Here is a 20,447-nt window from a genome sequence, read left to right as displayed (position 1 = left end):
ATTTATTTATTTATTTATTTATTTTCCGATTTATATCCTGCCTTTTTCCTACCAAGGGCTCAAGGCAGCTTACATTATTCTCCTCCTCCATCTTTCAGCATCTCTGAGGGGGAAGATTGTGACACATGCCACAGACACGCAACCCTCAGCACCTGTCCCCGTCAAGCCAGCATGCACCAGCAGACTAGGAGCTTGCTGTAGGGCAGACCTAGAGGGAACTGGGTTAAAGCTGCTCCGTCAAAACAAAGGCTGGTCACTCAATGTGGCAAACCGCCCATTTGCTTGGACGCAGAGTCCAAACTCGGAGTCCAAAACTGAGGATTGATTGCATCTGCTCGCCAAGCTTTTAAGCAGCATTCCCAGCCCCACCTGAAGAGTCTGGGCCTTCGCCCATAGGAAGCACGCCTGAGGCGATAACCTCTCCCTGCAAAATTCCTAACGAAATGAGGAATATCTTAATGAATCTTAAGCACAGCAAGCTTCTCCAAACTGGTGCCTTCCTGCCATGTTGGGCTCTAGCTCCCGTCATTTCTGTAGGGTCCCCCAGAGAAAGCGCTCTGGTGGGTCAAAGCATTTCCTTGCCACAAAGATGATAAACACATAATAGAGCATCCTCGGCCTGCAAAATGCCAGGAAAGGAGTTACAGGAGGCCGGGAAGACGCGGGTTCAAATCCTGTTCCTTGTGGAAGCGCGGGCTCGATCCCGCTCATCTCGCTCTGGGAACGGAAGACGTGCCCTGCCGGATCAGGCCGAGGGTCCCGCGTATGGAGGGCGCCACGTTGGGGAAGGCGGGCCTGGCAACCCCCCCCCCGCCGCCTGTGGAGACTACCCAGGCGGCCTCGCTCCTTCCTCCCCTTTATTTCTCCCCGCCCACTTTCGGCGCGGCGTTTTTTGTCACCCGACACTAAAAGGCCGCCCCCCGTGGCCCTCCCCTTTAAGGCTCTTGTTTTGGGGAGGAGCCCAGCGGTTGCCGGTGCCGCAGCGCCTGCCGGGAAGGATGTGAGGCCGCCGGTGGTGGAGGTGGAGCTGGAGCGGCAGGAGAAGCGGCGGTGCCGGGAACCGCGCCGGTACTTGGGGAGGGGCTGCGCGCGCAGGTACTTGGGGCGGGGGGGCGGGGGCCCGGGGGGCACTCTGCGGAAAAGGGGGTCCTGTGTGTCCCCCCGAAAAAAGGAGGGGCCCGCGGTGCTCCCCCCAAGGTAAGAGGGGGTCCGCTGTGTCGGTGGCCCAGGAACAGGAGTTGGGGGGTGTGTCCCCCCAAGAAAAGAGGAGGGGTCGGGTGTGCACCCCCGGGATAAGGGGGGCCTTGCGTGCGCGCGTGCGCCCCTCTGGAGGGGCTGGGGGCGCGTCCCCAAAAAGAAGGAGGGGTCCGGCGGGTCCCCCCACCGGAAAAGGGAGGGGTCCGGCGTGTGCGTCCTCCAGAGGGGAAGAGGGGCCTGGAAAATGTTGCCCGGAAACGGGGAGGAGCCTGGGGTGCGTGTCCCAAAAAAAGAGGAGGGGTCTGCAGCTGGGGAGGGGGGGAGAGCGAGGCCTGTCGTGCTAAGAGAAATGGGGAGGGAGCGCCCCACGCCGATGACATGGGTGGGAAAGGGGCTCCCGCGGAGCCAGGGGCGACGTGAGGGGGGTCCTCTCCGGGCCGGTGCGTGGGGTGAGGTTGGGGGGCCTTCAGAGGGAATCTGCGCCCCCTACAGTGCGTGCAGACAGAGAGTTGGTACGTTTTCTTGCCTGACAGCGTATGGGATTTTGGTAGGGCCCCTTGAGAAGGAAGGGGGAAGGGTAGGCAGGGGAGACTCCCAACCTTCAAAAGGATCCTCCCAGTACAGTAAATGAAGGATGGTTGTGGGGGGGGGGGGGGGGCGGAATCTTCCTAAACTTCATGGGTTCTGGGATAAAGATTTTTTTCTCAGCAATGGGGTGGTAGAGATGAAGCCCTTCGAAGCTTCAGGGGTACTCCATAAAGGGAATGTTGTTTTCCTAAGTGGCAAGGAACGTGGGGTGTTCAAGGGAGAGAAGCCCTATATGGCAAAATGAGCCCCCCATTTGGGGAAAAAAGGGTTGGGGTGAGTTTTCTGAAGCTAGTGGGATTGAGGAGTGTTTCCTAACATGAGGGGAATAAAATTAAGCAGGACGCACCAACCAAATGAAGAGTTGGTGATGAAGAAGAGTTACAGTGGAGTGGGGGTGAGGATGCCAGGAACCCCAGAGCTGAAAAAACATCTGTCATGGAAACGGAGTATCATAGAAAGGGGGAACTATATAACAAGAAGCGCTGCAAAAAAATCTCCAAAATATAGGAACGAGCACATTTTTTCCCCCAGGGGAAAAATGGTTAGGAAATGGAGAGGTGGACTTGAGAGATCGAAAAGGAGAGGTCATTAAAATGTAACTCTTCCCTTTTTTCTCCTTCAGCAAAAGTGGGTGGCTAAGCCTGATGGACCAAAGGATCCCCTGTAGGATGAGGGTGAGGTGTAACTACATTTCCAGAAAGAGGAGGGGTCTCCTAGAAGATGAGAGTGGAGTTACGTAGAGGTGATCCTGTTCAAGATATGGAAAGTTTATGGAATCCCCCCTGAGAAAAGCAGGGTAGGCAGCTAAGATCTCGATAAACCTCAAAGAGTAGGAAAGGAGGAGTAAAGATAGTCCCTCCCCTTCAACATGATCAAAGGAAGAAGAGGCCCCCCACAGAGGGGGGTGCCCCATACAGAGTCGGTAAGACTAAGTTTGAATTGCTTGGCTTTAGGGCCTTCTGAGAGCACACACGGAGCCATCACTCAGTAAGGAGGGACAGGCTGCAGGCTTCTCACCAGGGGTGGGTGGGCCAAAAGCTTGAGGAAAGAAAGAAGGAAGGAATTACTCCACCATCACCCCCCCCAAATAAAAACTAGAGAGGGATTCTTTAATGTTTCAAAAGGGGCTTCAAGTGGCACAGAGGAAGCAGTGCCCAAGGAGAAAAGTCCTCAAAGTCAGGGATGTATCTATCCTTCTGCAGGGATGCCAGATACAGAACCAGAGATGAACCTTCCTCATGGGGAGGAATCAAGGCGAGGCCAGAGATGGCCATGGAGATGTTGAGGAGAGAAGGGACAGGTAGTATTCCATGAATGCATATCATGAACAGGTGGGGAAATATCCTCACCCCCCCAAAAAGGACCATGTAAGGCTGAACAGCTAGTAACTCTTGAAAGTGCTGGCAAAAATTCTTCTGAAGGTGGTAGGATGAATTGAGGGGGCAAGTGAACACAGGAGTCACATCCCCCAACCCCGTCCCTAGAAAAAAACCCAAACAGCGCGCGCGCGCACGCGCGCGCGCACACACACACACACACACACACACACACACAGCGCACACACACAGCACACCCTAAGCAGGGCAAGGGCAAAGTCTTATACTGGTCAGAAAGTTTTGGAAAGACTAGAAAGATTGGAAAGGGAGGATGGGGTATTTTAGAGGACTGGGTTATATCCCACCGTTAGGTCTTAAGTTTGGTGTTGTAGGTACTTCTGATAGTTTGTGAGGGCCTGGATGGAGCCCCTGAGATGCATGGCAGAGACGTTTGTCTTTTCCTCTGTGACCTTGCTTTTCCAGCTCCTGCAAATGACCTTCGCATGCATTTTGATGGCCAGGCGGAAATGTTGAACACACAGAGTTCATGACAAAGACACCCAAGCATTTCAGTTAACTTGCCAGAGAGGCTGGGAGTGAAAAAAAGACCCTGCAGATTCCTTTCCAACCTCTGATTTGTGTGTGTGTGCGCACATGCTAGAACAGATATGCAGCGCTTCATCTTTCATGGTTTGGGGTGAAGGGGCGGCTGTTTTGCCCCTTTTTAATCTAAGCTTATGCGCTTGTACTAAGAAGATAGCAGAACCTATCTATATTAAATGGAGACCATTGGGCAAAGAAGGAAACCCAGATGCTTCTAATGCTGTTTCAGTCTATCACTTCTTCCTGCCTCTCCAAGAACCTTTTTAATAAAAGGAGAGTGAAATTACATAAAAGGACAGCACGAGGAGAGGGAGAGCTTGTTTAAGCCGGTGTGGCTGAGATCGAGGTGGTGGTGGTCTGGAAAACCTAGCTCATTAGTGGGTGGGGGTCAATCTCCTTTCTGTCCTCTTTCTGCCAAGACTCCTGCTTCCAAATCTGTTCCTGGTAGAGAGAGAGGAAACTGTTTGGCCCAGAACTGGTATTTAGACATGAGCTTCTGGCAGCCGGCGAGGAGAGCCCCGCGTTTGGGTCCGTCGTGGTGCGTGGGTGGGGAGTCTGAGCTGCTCCCTCCTGCGCTGCGACGGCGGTTTGGTTTTCCAGCTCGGGACTCCACGCCGCATTGCGTCTCCATTGTCCAGGTCTGAGCCAGCCACCTGCTGGAAGGAGCTGGGAACGGCAAGGACGGCTGGACATGAGAGAAGGGCGATGACGGGGAGCTATTTTCGCGGCCCGCCCTCCCTCTCTCTCATCCCTAACATGTTGCGGTTCACGTCATAATATCACGTCTGCATATCCTTCGCCTTCATTCGACGTGCTGCAAGGTTTATTACGATTAAGCAGCAGTGACTCGGGGCACCTTGACGCTGTGGCTTTATACGTTGTTGAACTCGGATACGTAACAGATTCTGGGGCTCTGCCTCACCTCGAGTTCAGCTCTCCATTCACCCCGCCCCACATTCTTGCTGCAGGTATTCAAAGCCCAGCTGCCACGTCACTCCCTTGCAGCCCATTCCTGTGTGTTTTGACTCAAGGCTGGTCCCCGTTTGTCCAGATCTTCCTCCTGGGCAGGGCTCAGATCACTGCTTAAGGATACCGGCTGCAACTCTGGGCCGGGGCACCGGGAACAAACTGCTTAGCACATGTCACGGGTTTGAAGGACTTGGCACTAGCGGGCGGGAAGAATGGCTCTCTGAAGGCCATGCGGTACATTTTGAGCAAGACCTGAGATTTGACCCAAAAAGCTATAAGCTTTGTTTTCTTTGTCACTTCGCTACTCCATGAGCTAACTCAAATAGCATAAAAGTCCACACACCTGTGCATACCTGTATTAGTCGTGTGTTTATGTAGAGAGAACTAGGAAGAACTGGTTTGAAATCCCTACTCTTGCACAGAGCTCCCTGGCTGAACTTAGAACATGAGAATTCGCCTTGCATTGAGTTAGCCCTTTCGTTCCTCCAACTCAGGGGTGTCAACACCGATGGGCAGTAGCTCTCCCAATTTTCGGGCAGGGTTCCTTCCTGGCCCAAGCAGAAGAAGTCGGGGGCTGAAGCGGGACCTTCTACAGGCCATGCAAGTGCCAGAGCCCCTCTCCAGAGCACGGGCGAGTAACTCTCCACTCAGCCTACCTCACAGGGTTGTTATCAGGATAAACGGAAGAAAAGATCGCACGCGCTGCCGCGATCCCCTGGCAGACCTTGAGTGACCACAGTGCTGGCTTACGCTAGGCTGCGGCTCTGTCATCTCCTGTCCTGTCCGTACAGGCCCAGCGATGGCGACCATGCTGTACCCCCGCGAGGAGAAGCTGGAGAAAATGAGCCAGGACGAGATCGTGCTGGGCACCAAGGCCGTGGTGCAGGGCCTGGAGACGCTGCGCAGCGAGCACCACTCCTTGCTGGCCACCCTGCTCGACACTGTCAGCTGCTTGGAGCAGCAGCACGAAGCCAGCGCTGCCCAGGAGCAGGCCAGCCTCTTGCGGAAGTCTCTGGAAGCCATTGAGCTGGGCCTCGGGGAAGCTCAGGTAACGCTTGCTGGATCGGGGCGCGGAACCGCTTTCGGCTCAGATTAGCTGCCTGCGGAGCTCCGGGCTGCCTTCTCCGGCCGGCTGCCACTCCCTGGTGGGGCCCCGCCAGATCTTTTGGACTGCGGCTCCCGACCACCCGACCAGCACCCATGCTGGCCGGAGCTGAGGGGAACTGAAGTCCTACGATTTGGTGATGGGGCGTTCTCCCCTGTTCTGTTCACACGGCCAGGTGCTCTTGTGAAGACGGCTTCCATTTTAGTTAGTCTGTGAATCAGTGTATTGCTGATGGTTGCTTGGAATGGGCCAGCCTTTTGTGGGCCAGATTTTTGGTCTATTTGTCTGTAACGATTATAGCGAATTCCCTCCAATTTCTAGAGGATCCTGCTATGGGAAGCGAGATGCTTGGGGGTGATCTGGCTGGCCTTTTCTTCCGTACGGAAGAGGGTCTCTTTCTGCATTTAGCTTGGGGGTTAGACGTAGGCGGGCTGGCTTTCGTGGTGCCCTCGTCCCCTCCCCAGCCCTGGGCGACGTCGGCCTCTGAACGGCGTGGGCCTGCTCTCACCACCTCTCCGGTTGCAGGTGATCATCGCCCTGTCCAGCCACCTGAGCGCGGTGGAATCCGAGAAGCAGAAGCTGCGGGCTCACGTGCGGCGCCTGGTGCAGGAGAACCTGTGGCTGCGAGACGAGCTGGGCAGCACCCAGGAGAAGCTGCAGCAGAGCGAGCAGTCCGTGGTCCAGCTCGAGGAGGAGAAGAAGCACCTGGAGTTCATGAACCAGATTAAGAAGTTCGACGAGGATGTCTCTCCCTCGGTGGGTGCTCCCCCGCTCTGTGCCACCTGCAGGCTTTGGAGGGCCCCTTGGGCAAGACGTTGCTCCGTGAGCCTGCCTTCCTTAGCACAGCTCCCATCATCCTTCACCACTGTCCGCGCCAGCCAGGGCTGATGGGAGCTGCAGGCCAAAACGTCTGGAAGGCCACAAGTTCCTCCCCGCACTGTAAATGAGCACAAGGGAAGGTGAGGCCTGATGAGCCTCAGTTCAGGGGGAGCAGGTTTTGCCGCTCGGGCTGCAGGCAGGCCGCCCCTTGGGTTCCTGCCCATGTGCTGCAGCAGGAGCGCCTCCGTCCTGATCGCCTTCTCTCTGCCCAGGACGAGAAGAGTGGGGAGGCAGCCAAGGACACCCTGGACGATCTCTTCCCCAATGATGACGACCAGGGGCAAGGTGAGTTGTGGCCTCTTTCCCAGAGCCACGGTGGCCTTCTCTGGCCCCACCAGCCGGCCCCGGAGCTCTTTCACCAGCAGGAGAGGAGAGGAGACGGAGGTGGGAGGGACCTGGCAGCATCCTTCAGGTCCTGGAAGGGCTCACCTGGAGGAAGGCGGAGCTGACCTGGCAGCGTCTCTCCACAGGGCCGGCTCACGGCAGCGGCGATGCAGCAGCCCAGCATGGCGGCTACGAAATCCCCGCCCGCCTGCGGACCCTCCATAACCTGGTGATCCAGTACGCCTCGCAGGGCCGGTACGAGGTGGCTGTGCCCCTCTGCAAACAGGCCCTGGAAGACCTGGAGAAGACCTCCGGCCACGACCACCCCGATGTCGCTACCATGCTGAATATCCTGGCACTGGTGTACAGGTAGGAGGGAGGGCCGGCTGTGTGCAGGTGGGGTCTTGGCTCTTGCCCCTAGAACTAATCTGGAGGAAACGTGTGGGGTGGTTCTTCTGGGAGTGAACCACTTGGAGGCTGCAGGGGGTGACATGCTTGGAACACCCCTCTATTTCAGGAGAAGATGGCAGAACTGCCCTGCATGTGGAAATCTAGCTTGCCAGGATGAGGCCTTCTCCCTGATACTCAGGCTGCCATGTTCCTTGAGAGAGCATTCAAACATGGCTAGGAACACCCTGCCCAAACTGTCTCAGATGCTGCAGTCCAGGAAGGACTGTACCACACGTCTTTTTGGTGCATTCAGAGGTCAGATTCTCTCCTGGCAGAATGACGAGCATGTTTTCCTCGCTTTCTAGGGATCAAAACAAGTTCAAGGATGCAGCACATCTTCTCAACGATGCCTTGGCCATCCGGGAGAAGACCCTGGGGAAGGACCACCCAGCCGTAAGCATCCTCTCAGACCATCCCAGCCCTTTTCAGCAAGACCGGGTGGTGCTGTCCATCACATTTACAAGTGCCCCGGCCTCCCAAACGTGGGCTATTTGGCAGGCTTCGGTGAAACAGACATGGCTTGCCCTGCGAGGGTGTCTCTTTGGCTAATGGAAGCCCTTGTGGTCCAGTGACTAGAATGCTGGACTGGGGCTTGGGAGAGCCAGGATCCAGCCCCCCACTTGGCCAGGAACCTTGTGTGTAGTTGGGCCCGGTCAGTAACTCCGAGCCCGACATCCCATGGCTGCAGCCATGAGGATAAAAGGGATCTTTTATGCTACCTTCATTCCTTCAGCAGAAAAGGTGTGATGACAGTAAGAAATACTGAATAAATACAGGGCTGAGTTAAAAATAGGCAGCAGTCTCTGGTCAGGCCCTCTCGAAGCAGTATATGACATGGCTGTGCAAACAGAGTTATCTTGCTGAAAACAAGCCAAAAACGTTCAAACGTAAACAAGGTTTATGGAAGAAATCCTGCTCTTAAGGATTACTTCTCCAGAGCTCAGCAGGGGTTGGGAGAGAGGGAGCTACGTCCAGAGTTCTCGGGCAGCCACCATACAGTCCTTGCCTTCAAGGCTTGCACTTCAAGCGGGGCCTTTTTGGGTGACTTCAACGCTCGGGATGTTTTCAGAATATTAATATGGGAAGGGAAGCAGCCTGGAAACACAAGCGGGAGTGGAGGAGCTCTGGTTTCTGAGAAACATGCCGCGTGAAACTCACCAAGGCCCCTCGATTCCTCACTTTGGAGAGTCCTTAGAGAATCTCTCTGGATGTTTGTCTTGAGGATTTACCCTGCCGCCATGAGGACTATCCTCTTGACTGTTCCGCTGAATGAAAAAGGGAGCTCGCAGCTCACCCGGGTGCCAGACCTGTTCAATTTCTGTGCTCTCTCCTTTGGGAGCGGACGTCATTCCGGGGCTTGTGCAGCGGCACAAACACCCAGAGAGTTTGAACCACACAGTAGCTGATGGGGAGGGGGCTTTTCCCTACCCAGGTGGCTGCTACCCTCAACAATCTGGCCGTGCTGTACGGAAAGCGGGGCAAGTATAAGGAGGCGGAGCCGCTGTGCAAGAGAGCGCTGGAGATCCGAGAGAAGGTACGTCGAGAAGGGCACCCTGGCTGCCCCTCGTTCTGGCCAGTCTGGCCAGCGGCCACCGCCACCCCAAAAGGCAGTGCAGCCAGCCCTGTGGTTGCCTGTCAGCCGTGGTGGAGAACATCCTACGCCAGCTGGGGGCACACAGTATCGGGGGGGAGCCCCACGTGCTCCGTGTCTCTTGGTCGTGCTGGGCCGCTGGCGCAACGCCCGCTCTTCTCCCTTGCCGAGCGCGCCGTGCTGCGCAGAAACGAAGTTGCGTGTGCCCTGGAGCAAGTGACGGGAAGACCGTTCTCTGCCTCACGTCCAAGGCAGCTGCTCCAAATCGAAGTAGGCCCTGCGCGGCAGAGGGTCCAGGGGCCGAATTCGGTTTGGGAGAAGGTGCATTTGCGCCGTGGGCGGCCGGGACTGAAGGTGGAAGGCCGTTTAAATCTAAAATCCCCACTGCCAATAACTTAAGTTGTCGGAGCGTCCCCTCAACTCTTTAAGAATTGGTGGGGCAGGATCTGCATGGATCCTGAACTCCCCGGACGTTTGGTGGCTGGGAGGAAACGGGGGAATGGGGACTACAGACTCGCTGGCTATGGCCACCTCGAGGTTCTGCACTGCTGGAAAAACCAGTACGGGGATTGACCGAGGTAAAAGCGACATCCCTAGGCAGGAAAGCGTCTTGTACGAAAGCAGGATTTCTCCCGCCCCTTCCCCCTGCACGAAGCTCAGAACAGCCCTTCCGTCTCGGTGCTCTCCTCCTGTCCCCTGCCCCAGGTGCTGGGCAAGTACCATCCGGACGTGGGCAAGCAGCTGAACAACCTGGCCCTGCTGTGCCAGAACCAGGGCAAGTATGAGGAGGTCCAGTATTACTACCGGCGTGCCCTCGAGATCTATGAGTCCCGCCTGGGGCCCGACAACCCCAACGTGGCCAAGACCAAGAACAATTTGGTGAGGGGCTGGTGGGGGCCCCCGAGAGAGGTTGCCGGGGTGTGGGGCGGGGAGCTTGTGCCGGGGCTGCGGGGAGGAGGGGGAGGCGAGGCAGAATGAGGAGACCCTTCACGGACTGGGCAATGATGGGAGTGGTAGTACCAGCTCCTCTGAAAGGCAGATGCAAGATGCAGTGGTTCTTGCAGTGCTGAGGCCATCGGAGGGAGTGGAAGTGCCAGCTTCGGCTTCTTCCATCTTCTCTGGGCATAAGCCCAGCTGACGGCAGCAGAGGAAGCAACAGACCTCTGATTTCGCTCCGCTGCAGCCGCATGCCAAGCTTTGCCACTGAGCCTCTAGTGCCGGAGCTGGTTAGCTTTCCTCGGCCCTCCCAGTCGCTTTTCCTTTTGCATTGTAAACCTGCAGGCTCGGGCTCTCGCTTCGGAACTGTCTGCGTCCTTCCGGATGCCCCTTACAGCCGCCCAGCAGGGTAAAAATGCTTTGAACGACTGACTGTCCTCTTGGCTAACCCTCAATATCCCCTTCCAGGCCTCCTGCTACCTCAAACAAGGCAAATACAAGGATGCTGAAGCTCTCTACAAAGACATCCTGACCAGAGCACACGAGAGGGAATTCGGCTCCGTCAACGGTGAGAGCAGGAAAGGGGGACGGGCCACAGGGTCACGCAGTAGAGCAGCCTCTGCTGTGCTGGAGACCCTGGCGTGAGGCTTCAAGTCTCTAGAAGTCATGGAGGTGACCAGGATGGGTGGGTGAGGAGCGTTGGCGCTTGCTTGCCTGGCTTCTAGAGCAGCAGTGGGTGGTGGCGCCTCCCTTCCCGCTGGGCTGTTTCCCAGGGACCTTCCCCCCGGGGTGGTGGGCAAAGGGCACGATCCGCTGGTGCCCGTTTGGTTCCGAGATTCTGGCCATTGGCTGGCTGGGCAGGTGGTTCGTGGTTCTCAGCTACATGATGATAATGAACTGGTTCCTCTTCGTGCCTCTGTATTGCTGCTGCTGTTTTAGAAACTTGATAAATTATGTCAATTTCTGTGCTTGTTGCCTCATGTAGCTGACTTTATTTTGTTCAGGTTTGAATTTTTGCACTTTGGTTTATATTGTATTTTATTATCTCTTGTGTTAACGTATCTTGTATTTTAGTTGGTGTAAACCGCCCTGAGAGCCTTTTATGGCTGAGTGGCGGGATAGAAATTTAACGTAATGATTTTTATGTATGAATTACACATTCTAATCCTCATTTGGAGAATAGTAAGAATTTCATGTCAGGAACAGTCCTGCTGGTTCTGTGGTCCTTTTTTGTCCTTGCTGTAGATTTGACAGCTGCGTGTTGTTGTTGCTTTAATCTCTTCCATTGGTGGTGCAGTAAAGAGACCGAGGAACTTCCCTGGCCGCTTTTTGCCGAGTTCTTGCGAAGTTCTGAAGCAGCGGGAATCTTTCTCATGTGCTGCCTTTTTCCTTCAGCAGTTCCCTCAGTCTTTCTTCACAGGGCAGTGCTTCCAAACCCTGGGAGATACGCCCCATCGCGGGGCTTGGCGAGCCGGGCCTTAAATTCCTCGACCACGTTCCACAGAGAGCGAAAGCCTCGCCTTGTTTTGCTCTGTCAGTGTCCTTGCCTGAGAGCGCTTGGCACAGAAGGGTCTGGATGCTCGTCTGAAATGCGCGGTACAAACCACGGAGATCGCTCCCGGGCGTATCCTAGCCCGGCAGTTGGCCACTGGGCTTTGTGGTTTCAGGCACTTGCCCCCACCCCAAACAGCTGATGGCCCAGAATATGCAAGCAGGCATGCTGAGATTCCCTCTGGGACAGCCGTTGCTGGTTGGCCCACAAAGCATCAGATTCCATTTTGGGGAACTTCTCAGGGGCAGCACTCCAGTGGCAGGGGAGCAAGGACGAGATGCCGCAGGGCCAGAAGACCAAAACCCGCACCTTCTCTTAGCTTGAAGACCTTGCTGCCAATAAAGAAACCTTAGGAGAGTTACTTCAACATTTTGGAAGGGAAGTGCACACCAGCGCGGTGTAGGGGTTACGGTGTCGGACTGGGGACTCGGGAGTTCTGGGTTCTAGTCCCCACTCAGCCGGGAAGCACTCTCTGCAACTTCCGGCCGGCCGCTGACTCTCTGCCTAGCATACCTCACAGGGTTGTTGTGAGGACAAAATGGAGGGGCAGGCTCATTAGGTAGCAGAATGGGCCCTCCCTGCCACAGCCCCCCTTTCGTCTGCGGAACGTCCTGGGAAGAGCTGGGCAAGGGCTTCTCCCTGAACAATTTAGCAGCAGGCAAGGCTGCCCTAGATGGACTGGCAGTCTTGCTCTCTGGAAGGCAGACCCATCTATCTATCTATCTATACTATATAGATAGGTATAGATATATATATATGTATAGGTTATATATGGGTGTATACACACACACACACACACACACACCCCTACCTACCTACCTACCTATATAGGGGTGTGTGTGTGTGTGTGTGTGTGTGTGTGTATGCATGCTATATGTATGTATGTATATAGCATTTGTATGCTGTCCCACTGCATAGCCTCGGGACAGCTTACATAAATAAAAGGAGCGCTTACATCCATATATGCCCGACCGCCCCTTGAGATCTGCGGCAGAGGCCCTTCTCCGGGAACCCTCCGTGAAGGAAATTAGGAGGGTAGGTACTCGGAGGAGGGCCTTCTCTGCGGTGGCGCCCAATCTTTGGAATACGCTCCCCAGAGAGGTCCGCCTGGCGCCGTCGTTATTTGTTTTTCGGCGCCAGGTAAAGACCTTTTTATTTAAACATCATTTCAATTGTTAAAACATGTGATCTGGCTGGGGCAACTTCTTCTTCCTTCTCTTTCTCCTCCTATATTTTTATTTTATACTGATAACTTTAATTTTGTATTTGTAAATCAATGTATTTTTTTGTATTTTTATATTTAATGGTAATTTATTATGTACTATTGTATTTCAATGTATTTTATCATGTTGTAAGCCGCCCCGAGGTTTCGGCAAGGGGCGGCATAGAAATGTTAATAATAATAATAATAATAATAATAATAATACAGATAAAATCCAGATCCACCCTGGCTGCATATTAAAACCTGTAAACTGATATTAAAAGTTATTAAAATAGCGTTGAAATAAAAAGGTCTTGGCCTGGCGCCGAAAAACAACGACGGCGCCAGGCGGACCTCTCTGGGGAGCGCATTCCGTAGGCGCATTCTATTTCCTTCTCACTCCGCAGGGGACAATAAGCCAATTTGGATGCACGCCGAAGAGCGAGAGGAAAGCAAGGTACTGCTGCGATTTTGGACAGGGAGGGGAACCCTGTTATCCTTGCCCAAAACTTTGGGGCAGAATCCAAACCATTCTGACTCCCTACTGCTTTTTCTTATGTTACTCCTCCAGAATAAGCGCAAGGAGAAGGACAGCGCCCCCTATGGGGAGTACGGCAGCTGGTACAAAACCTGTAAGGTAGACAGGTAAAGTATCTGCACTTTTATTCAGGTATTTTTTTTATTAATTCATAGCCTGCTGAATAGTCCAGAAAGACTCTCTAGGCAGCATACAGCAAGCAGAAAACAAAACTTTAAAAACTAACATTAAAAATATAAATAACAATTTATAGTAGTAATAATTTAACAAAGATCATTCTAAAACATGTCAAGGTGAGACGGACAACCACACTAATTACTAAAATCCCAATAAAATTCGTAAACATCTAAAATCAGTTGTTAAAATCAATGGGTGGAGAAGAGAAGTTTTTTGCCCAGCACCAAAATGAAAGCAGAGGTGGCTCTTTCAGAAGAGTTTCTGGCCCAGATCTTAATGGCAAGGTAGCCATATACAGGAGAAAGCAGTCCTTCAGGTAGCCAAGTCCTATGCCACTAAAGTAGGTTGAAGCCGGTTGGGGTTGGGGTTCGGGTGTCTGTGACCCACCTGCCCTTGTGTTCTCTAGCCCCACGGTCAACACGACTCTAAAAAGCTTGGGTGCTCTGTACCGGCGCCAGGGCAAGCTGGAGGCCGCAGAGACGCTGGAGGAGTGTGCGCAGAAAACCCGCAAACAGGTGTGTGTTACATCGCAGTTCCTAAAGGGCAGATCTCAACGGTGGGGGTGGGAACATGCGTGTGACAGGCACTGGCTTGTGAATACCGCTCGCCTGTGGCGAGTGAGAATTGCCTTCAAGTGTGGCACAAAGACGTCCCCACAGCTCTCCTTGTTAAACTCTGGAACTCACTGCCACAAGATGGGGCGGTGGCCGCACCCTAAAAGAGGACCGGGCAAATCCTAGGAGGAGAAAGCTCTCCGTGGCTATTAGTCCTGAAGGCTGTGTGCCCATGCACAGCAGTTGCTGGGGCACATGGGTGGGAGAGTGCTCTCGCACTCCTGTGTTGCCTGTGGGTTTCCTTGGGCTGCTGGCTGGCCCGGTGCAAACAGAGTGTTGGGACAGAGGGACCCTGTGTCCGATCCAGCAGGGCTTTCTCACGTTCTTCCAACACCAGGAAGATGAAACTCCGAGAAGCTGAAAGTGTTCTCCCCTCCGTTTTTCTCTTCCGCAAGGGGGAGCGGAAGGGAGTGCGGAAGTAACGGTGGGCTGGGGGATTGGTACCCCTCCTCCGTCCAGCACTGGCTGAGCTGGTGGCTCCGGCTGATCTGCACACTCCCCCAGGGCATGGACGCCATCAACCAGAGCAAGGTCGTGGAGCTGCTGAAGGATGGGAACCAGCTGGAGCACCGTCCGAACCGCGAGGGAGCCCCTGGCGGCAGCAGGTGCGAGGACAGGACCGAACCGGAGGACGCAGCCACGGAGTGGACTGGGGTGAGGACCAGCGAAGCTAGCGAGCTCTTGCTGCAGGTCAGATGCTCCTTTCTCTGGACAGAAGGCTGGATGAGACACGCCAAGGGTTGCCGGCTTTTTTCCGTCCTGGCAAACCCGTGTGCGGTTGGGCCTTCAAGTAGTTTCGTTTTGCATCGCCGGCTGCAAACACGGTTCACCGCACTGTGCAGTCACGAGTTGCACGCTCAACGGGTAGCCGCGCGGAATTCGTGCGCACGTTCCGAGCCTTTCAGAACCCGTTGTGGGTGTCGGTGTCCCGTACGACAACCCATTAATGAGCTGGTCTTCAAACGGAGCCTTCCGCCTTCGAGAAGGCTGAATCCCCTTTCTCAAGGCCGACTTAGTGGTACTTGGCACTTCCAGCTACAGTGCGCTGGAGGGTCTTGTGTTTGGCCCCTGCCTTTTTTGCCTTCAGCCTTCCTCCCCGCCAGCTCCTGGTGTAGGGCTAGGAAAGAGCTCTGCCTGGTAGCCGCTCTCCGGGGGGACCATGGACGCAATTTCCTATCAAATCCACACTTTATTCAGAATGCTGAGGACTGGAAACTTGCTTCATTGTTAGGGGAAGGCTAACAATAGCGGCAGAGCTCCTGTTTTGCATGCAGAGTCAGTTTCTGGCGTCCCGAGGTAGGCCTGGAACCCCGGAGAGGAGCCGCTGCATGAAAGCTTCCCACATTCCTAGGACAAACTGTCCGCACTGGCATGAAGACATTTGCAGTGGCTCTCTCCCCGCCTCCCCCCGCCACCCCCCCCACCAGGCTGCTTCTCACCATTTCCATGACTTCTTTCTTTCCTCCCCTCCCCTCCCCTCCAGGTGGGCTCAGGAGCTCTTCGACGCAGCGGCTCCTTTGGGAAGCTGCGTGACGCCCTGCGGCGGAGCAGCGAGATGCTTGTCAAGAAGCTGCAGGGCAGCAGCCCGCAGGAGCCCAGGAACCCAGGGTGAGTGGCTGGGCTTGGGGAGCAGGCGATGGGGAGCTGTGGAGGGCGGGAGAAACTGCCCCAGGGCGGCTCCTGGGTGTAGGAAGCGACCCGTGCCTACTGAAGCGACCGACCGACCGACCAAGCACCTGTTCACAGTTCTGATATTCCTACAGCTGGATTCCAGCTGGAGCAGCTCTCGGGGCCTCATTCTGCGGGTGGGCAGGATCTAAAATATGCTACTTCACAGCTCTGTAGAAGAGGCATTTCACCCTTTAGGAGCACGTGGTTTATGGGATGGCCACAACAGCCAGGAAACTGGGCGTGGAAGCAAGTGGGGCCATTGCACAGGCCAAACCAAGAGCCTGGGCCCAGGTTTTCCACCCTGGCTGTCTCCTTACACTACCCTGCTTTTCCTGGCTATTTTCATGTTTCTGTCATAATAAAAGGGAGGCCACGTTTCTGATTCTCCTGAAATCCACTTGGAGGGAAAGATTTTCCCTTCGTGCTCATCCGCAACCTTTTTTGTTGCCTTCCCAGAGTTTATTTCTTAACATTTTTATCCTGCCCGTCAGCCAAGCGGCGCTCAGAGTGTTCAGCAAGGGTCCCACCCCCCCACCCATTTTCTCCGTCCTCATGGACCGAACCCCCTGACTTCTCCGGCGCCTTCTCTCCCCTGCAGGATGAAGCGGGCCAATTCACTGAACTTCCTGAACGAAAGTGTAGAAGAGGAATCAAGCCAGGTAGGTACAGGGGCCTCCACCTTGGGACTGTCCATTTGGGGGGGGGGGGTTTGGTGAGCAGGGGAAGGAAACGGTGGTTTCTTCACAAGCGTGTGTCCCAAACATTTGTCTGCCCAATGAAGAAAATTTCAACGGTGCCATCCCCCGCACCACACACACACGGTCGGAAAATAATTGCCACCTACAATTCACTTTGAATTAACCCGTCGTTGCTGCCCAGTTGCTTCCAGCATCCCCCCGCGCACAGTGGTCACCCCCTCTCCCCCTTTTCCAGGTGACCAGCAGCCTGTCCGACAGCCGGGGCCTCAGCGCCAGCAACGTCGACCTCTCCCGGCGCAGCTCCCTGCTGGCATGAGGAGCAGCCCAGCCCGGGCTGGACCACGAAGCCCCGCGCCACGTCGGACCCCTCCTGCCTTCTCCCCACTGCTGCTGCTGCTGCTCCTGGAGCACCTGCCCCGGCACGGCGCCAGGAGCCACCCGCGCTGTGGAGCTGTGCCGCAACTCACCCGGTGTGGCCGGAGCGGCACGCTTCCCCCCCCCCCCCCGCCGTCACACACTGACTCGCACTCACGACGTCTTCCTCTCCACCGCCAGCATGCGGCCGCCACTTCGTCCTCGCACTTCACTGCTGGAAAAGACTATAGTTCGCAGGACAAGTGCGGCTCTGAAGTCTGTTGCCTTTGCCTTTCTCCCACTCCGCGAGAATCCCTCTGCAGCCGAGCCCCTCGGAAAGACTAAGGTGATCTAACCCGTCACTAAGCAACCCAAAACTGCACTGTGTGTGTTTGTGTGTGCTACTCGTTTTTCGGCAGTCTGTTCCTGGGATGCAGGGAACTGTGGTTCTTGGGTGGTGGGTCGGAGAAGAGAGCTCCCTAGATTCATCTGTCAGGGAAAGACGTGGCAGGCAAGGGAGAAAGATGGGGAGCGGAAAAGGGCAATTCGGCAGCCAAAGCCAATTCCGGCGCACGGAAGTGACGCTCCACCCTGCTGGGGCAAACCCAGTCAGCTGGGAAGCCGGGGCAAAGAGGGCCAGGCACGTCTCCTGACTCAGCAGCCTAGACCAAGAACTGCAGTTCCCCGGGTCCCTTGCCACAGCCCTGTTTCGTTTCTCCTTTCTCCCGGCGTGCGTGTCTCTGTCTGTCGTTATCATTTGTGTTTTGGCCTCAGGGAGATGCTGTGCCCTTCAGACCTCCAGTCCCCACTCCGAACCATCCATGTTCGTACCCCCCGCTGCATGCTGCGTCTCTCGTCTTCCCCTTCCTCATCCTGCGCTCCGCCATGTTTCTCTTGAATGCCTTGACAGTGGCGCCAGCACCGTCCCCCTGAAAACGTGTCCCCCTAGTCCATTTCACGCAGTGCTGCCGTTCACGCACGAAACATCTCTTGCCTGCGTTTCCCTCCTTCACCCCTCAAAAAGAGGGTCTGGGGTAGGGGGAAGAAGGCTTGCCTCATGGACGCTGCTCGCTTGCACCAAGGTAAAGCACGGCTGGCCCTCGCCGGGAGAGAGACTGGATGTGGGGCCTGGTGCCGCCCTTTCCTGCTGGACTCGAGCGACAGCGAGGTGGGAGCGGCCAGCGCGTCATGCGGATGCTGCTTTCGGGAGCGGAGTTTAAACTGGCTGTCTGACTAACTGCACCTTTTCTGCAGTCGTTCAGGACTGACTGTTGTATATGAGCTTGAAACTGGAAGCATCTTCTGGGCAGATGGGGAGCAGGCATCATTTCAGAGTGGAAATTCAGGTTTTTCCTAGAGTAAGAGCAGGGGCAGGTAGCCCTTTAGAGGTGGCTGGACTGCAGCTCGTACTGGCTGTGGCCAGAAGCAGGGGCTGATGGGAGTCGCCGTTCAATGCCCTGCACCTTAGCAAGGGCAGACACGCGTTTCCCCCATCCCTGCTATAATTTGGGAAGTCAGAGGAGGTTCAGCTGCTGGTCTGTGCATTTCTTAAAACCACCTCTGACAATATTCAGCTCTTCCTGACTCGTCCCCTTCCAGCTGTGCTGGACAACAACGCCATCATTCCCACCCAACAGTGCATGCTGATGGGAGTTGGAGTCCAACCTATCTGGAGGGCAACAGGCTCAGAAAGGATAGTCTACACACTAAATAAATCTGCCATCTAGAGCAATGTTAAAACTGCAGCTAAAAGCTGGAGTGGGCACACAGACCCTTCTGCATCTGTGAACTAACCCACCCACCCCTACCGAGAGCACATCCCTTTCCTCAAGGCCGCTGCTGTCCCAGGATTTCTGGATTTAATTTGGGGGAAGGTTGCTGTGACTCCTAGGGTGCAATCCTATGGGCTTTTAGGCAGAATGTAAGTCCTGCTATTCTCCTGCAAGCCATAGCTGTCTGGGAAACGCTGGGAATGAACACGCCTTATTTTCTGTCTAAACCTGCATCGAATTGTGCACTCAGTCGCTGTTCAAGATGGAGAATCCCAACGACTGCAAATCCTCCCTTCATTGTGCTTCACTAGGGGAAGAAATTGTCTCTACTGGAATTAACTCCTTCCTGTGCAGCAGCTATTTAAAAATCAGGGGTCTCTTCTGGAAATCCTTTGCCTGTAGTTCAAAAGAGGAGACAAAGGGGTTCTTTAAAACGCACCGTGCAGCCCTGTCTCTTTACTGCAGCTGGAGGTAAGCCTTGCCTACTTCCCCTCTCCTAGGAATGGCCCTGCAACTGGGCAGTGCTCACAGCAGCTTGCCTCACTTGAGTGTGAGTGTGTTTGTGTGTGTGGGGTGGGATGAGAGGAAGGGAACTGACGGGGAGGGGCAGATTTTGCTCTGTATTATGTTGCTATAGAAATAAAACTTGCAAAAAGGACAACCCCCTGGTGCATCTTTCCCTCCCCTCTCTTTCCCCGCCTCTCAAATGAACTTCAGCTCTGCTCTTTATTGCCAGTAAGAGTTGTGGCCCTCCCGTGCAGGCTGGCATAATGTGAAAAGGCTGATGGGTGTATCTGAGGTTGAGCATTACTCCAGTTTCAGGAGAATGATTCCACCCACAGCAAAACCTTGACAAAGAAGGGGGCGAAGGTAGGCGTTTCAGAGAATCAAGATGTTGGCTGTGTCTTTTGTACCTGTAGCAGACAGCTACGTGAGCCTTCCCCATATTCCCCCTACCCCTTAATCACGCACAGCGACATTCAGTTCCAGAACTCAGTAAAAGTCGTATCAGTCTTCTATTCCCCCTTCCACAGCATGCTGGAATAGAAAATATTTCTGAGCTGCTTCATCTCCCCTGTGCTGGACACGAACATGCTTGGCCCTCTTAGCTGGCCTATTGCTGTGTATGGCAGATCTGAAGCACAACTTAAACGTGTGTCTTTTTCAAACTTGTCACCTGTGAGGGTGCTCATAGAACCTCAGGCCTGGGGGTTAAATCCAGTGTGATCGTCTGAGCTCTCTGAGAGGACCATATTCCCTTGCCTAAACTTGTTTCCATTCCCCAAACACTGATTGACGAGGAGAGCACTAAAGTTTAGTCCCAAGTGTATATCAATGACAAGAATAGGATTGCTTTTTACATTTTAACACACATTATGCAAAAGAAGTGCATAATGTAATATTGCAAAAAGATAGTTTATAGGTATGTTGTCCGTGTGCCTCCAATCTATATTTAAACATGCCACAATTGAGATGAATTAGTGCATTTTTATTTATTTCTGTAGTTCTCTGGGAGGATTATACCAGTTCATAAAACAAAACAGTAACACAGAAATGTCCGAAATTTTAAAACGGCTACAATATTTAGTACAGAGCAGACCTTGAGGTAGTCTTCCCCTCAACCCAAAAAACATCCCAAGATATTCTTAAATGCCTTGGCATAAAGTGCTGTCAGCCTGGGGCCAAAAGGATGAGACAGCTGGCACCAGCATTCCATGGTTATGGAGCCACCAGTGAAAAGGCTGTTGCTCCCCTCTGAGCCCCTCTCCAAGTTTGCACTTGGAAGAGATATTGATGATTGATTGTGGTGTATAGAAATCATATGCACACACTCATATTTAAATACAAGCACAAAAATTAATACCTTAATAGTAATTTTATTCATGTTAAAATAAAGTTAATATACACATAT

General features: G+C 54.2%; 1 protein-coding gene across 5 annotated transcripts; it reads left to right on the top strand.

Moving 5' to 3' along the window:
• Window positions 1-996: 996 nt before the first annotated feature.
• On the top strand, window positions 997-19,196 carry KLC2 (kinesin light chain 2). Of its 5 annotated transcripts, none has more exons than XM_044448706.1 (17): window positions 1,022-1,068; window positions 2,408-2,527; window positions 5,465-5,721; window positions 6,304-6,534; window positions 6,870-6,942; window positions 7,128-7,350; window positions 7,737-7,824; window positions 8,864-8,965; window positions 9,728-9,901; window positions 10,427-10,526; window positions 13,119-13,168; window positions 13,283-13,356; window positions 13,833-13,941; window positions 14,545-14,694; window positions 15,524-15,648; window positions 16,310-16,370; window positions 16,645-19,196. In XM_044448706.1, exons 2-17 carry the CDS (start codon window positions 2,506-2,508, stop codon window positions 16,723-16,725), a joined length of 1,920 nt encoding a protein of 639 aa, XP_044304641.1. In that variant the 5' UTR covers window positions 1,022-1,068; window positions 2,408-2,505; the 3' UTR covers window positions 16,726-19,196. The 5 variants fall into 5 exon arrangements, with proteins under 5 accessions (XP_044304643.1, XP_044304644.1, XP_044304641.1 ...); XM_044448704.1 differs by having other exon boundaries at window positions 1,024-1,095; XM_044448708.1 differs by lacking the exon at window positions 2,408-2,527 and having other exon boundaries at window positions 997-1,095.
• Window positions 19,197-20,447: the final 1,251 nt, after the last annotated feature.

Source organism: Varanus komodoensis, unplaced genomic scaffold (assembly GCF_004798865.1).
Source record: "Varanus komodoensis strain SLA01 unplaced genomic scaffold, ASM479886v1 scaffold55, whole genome shotgun sequence".
Classification (NCBI taxonomy): domain Eukaryota; kingdom Metazoa; phylum Chordata; class Lepidosauria; order Squamata; family Varanidae; genus Varanus; species Varanus komodoensis.
This window is presented reverse-complemented; position numbering and strand designations above follow the sequence as displayed.

Coding starts and splice junctions, on each gene's coding strand:
- KLC2 (XM_044448706.1), top strand. CDS start 2,506: ATGAGAGTGGAGTTACGTAGAG. Junction 13,942..14,544: donor CGCAGAAAACCCGCAAACAG/GTGTGTGTTACA, acceptor ACACTCCCCCAG/GGCATGGACGCCATCAACCA. Junction 16,371..16,644: donor TAGAAGAGGAATCAAGCCAG/GTAGGTACAGGG, acceptor CCCCTTTTCCAG/GTGACCAGCAGCCTGTCCGA.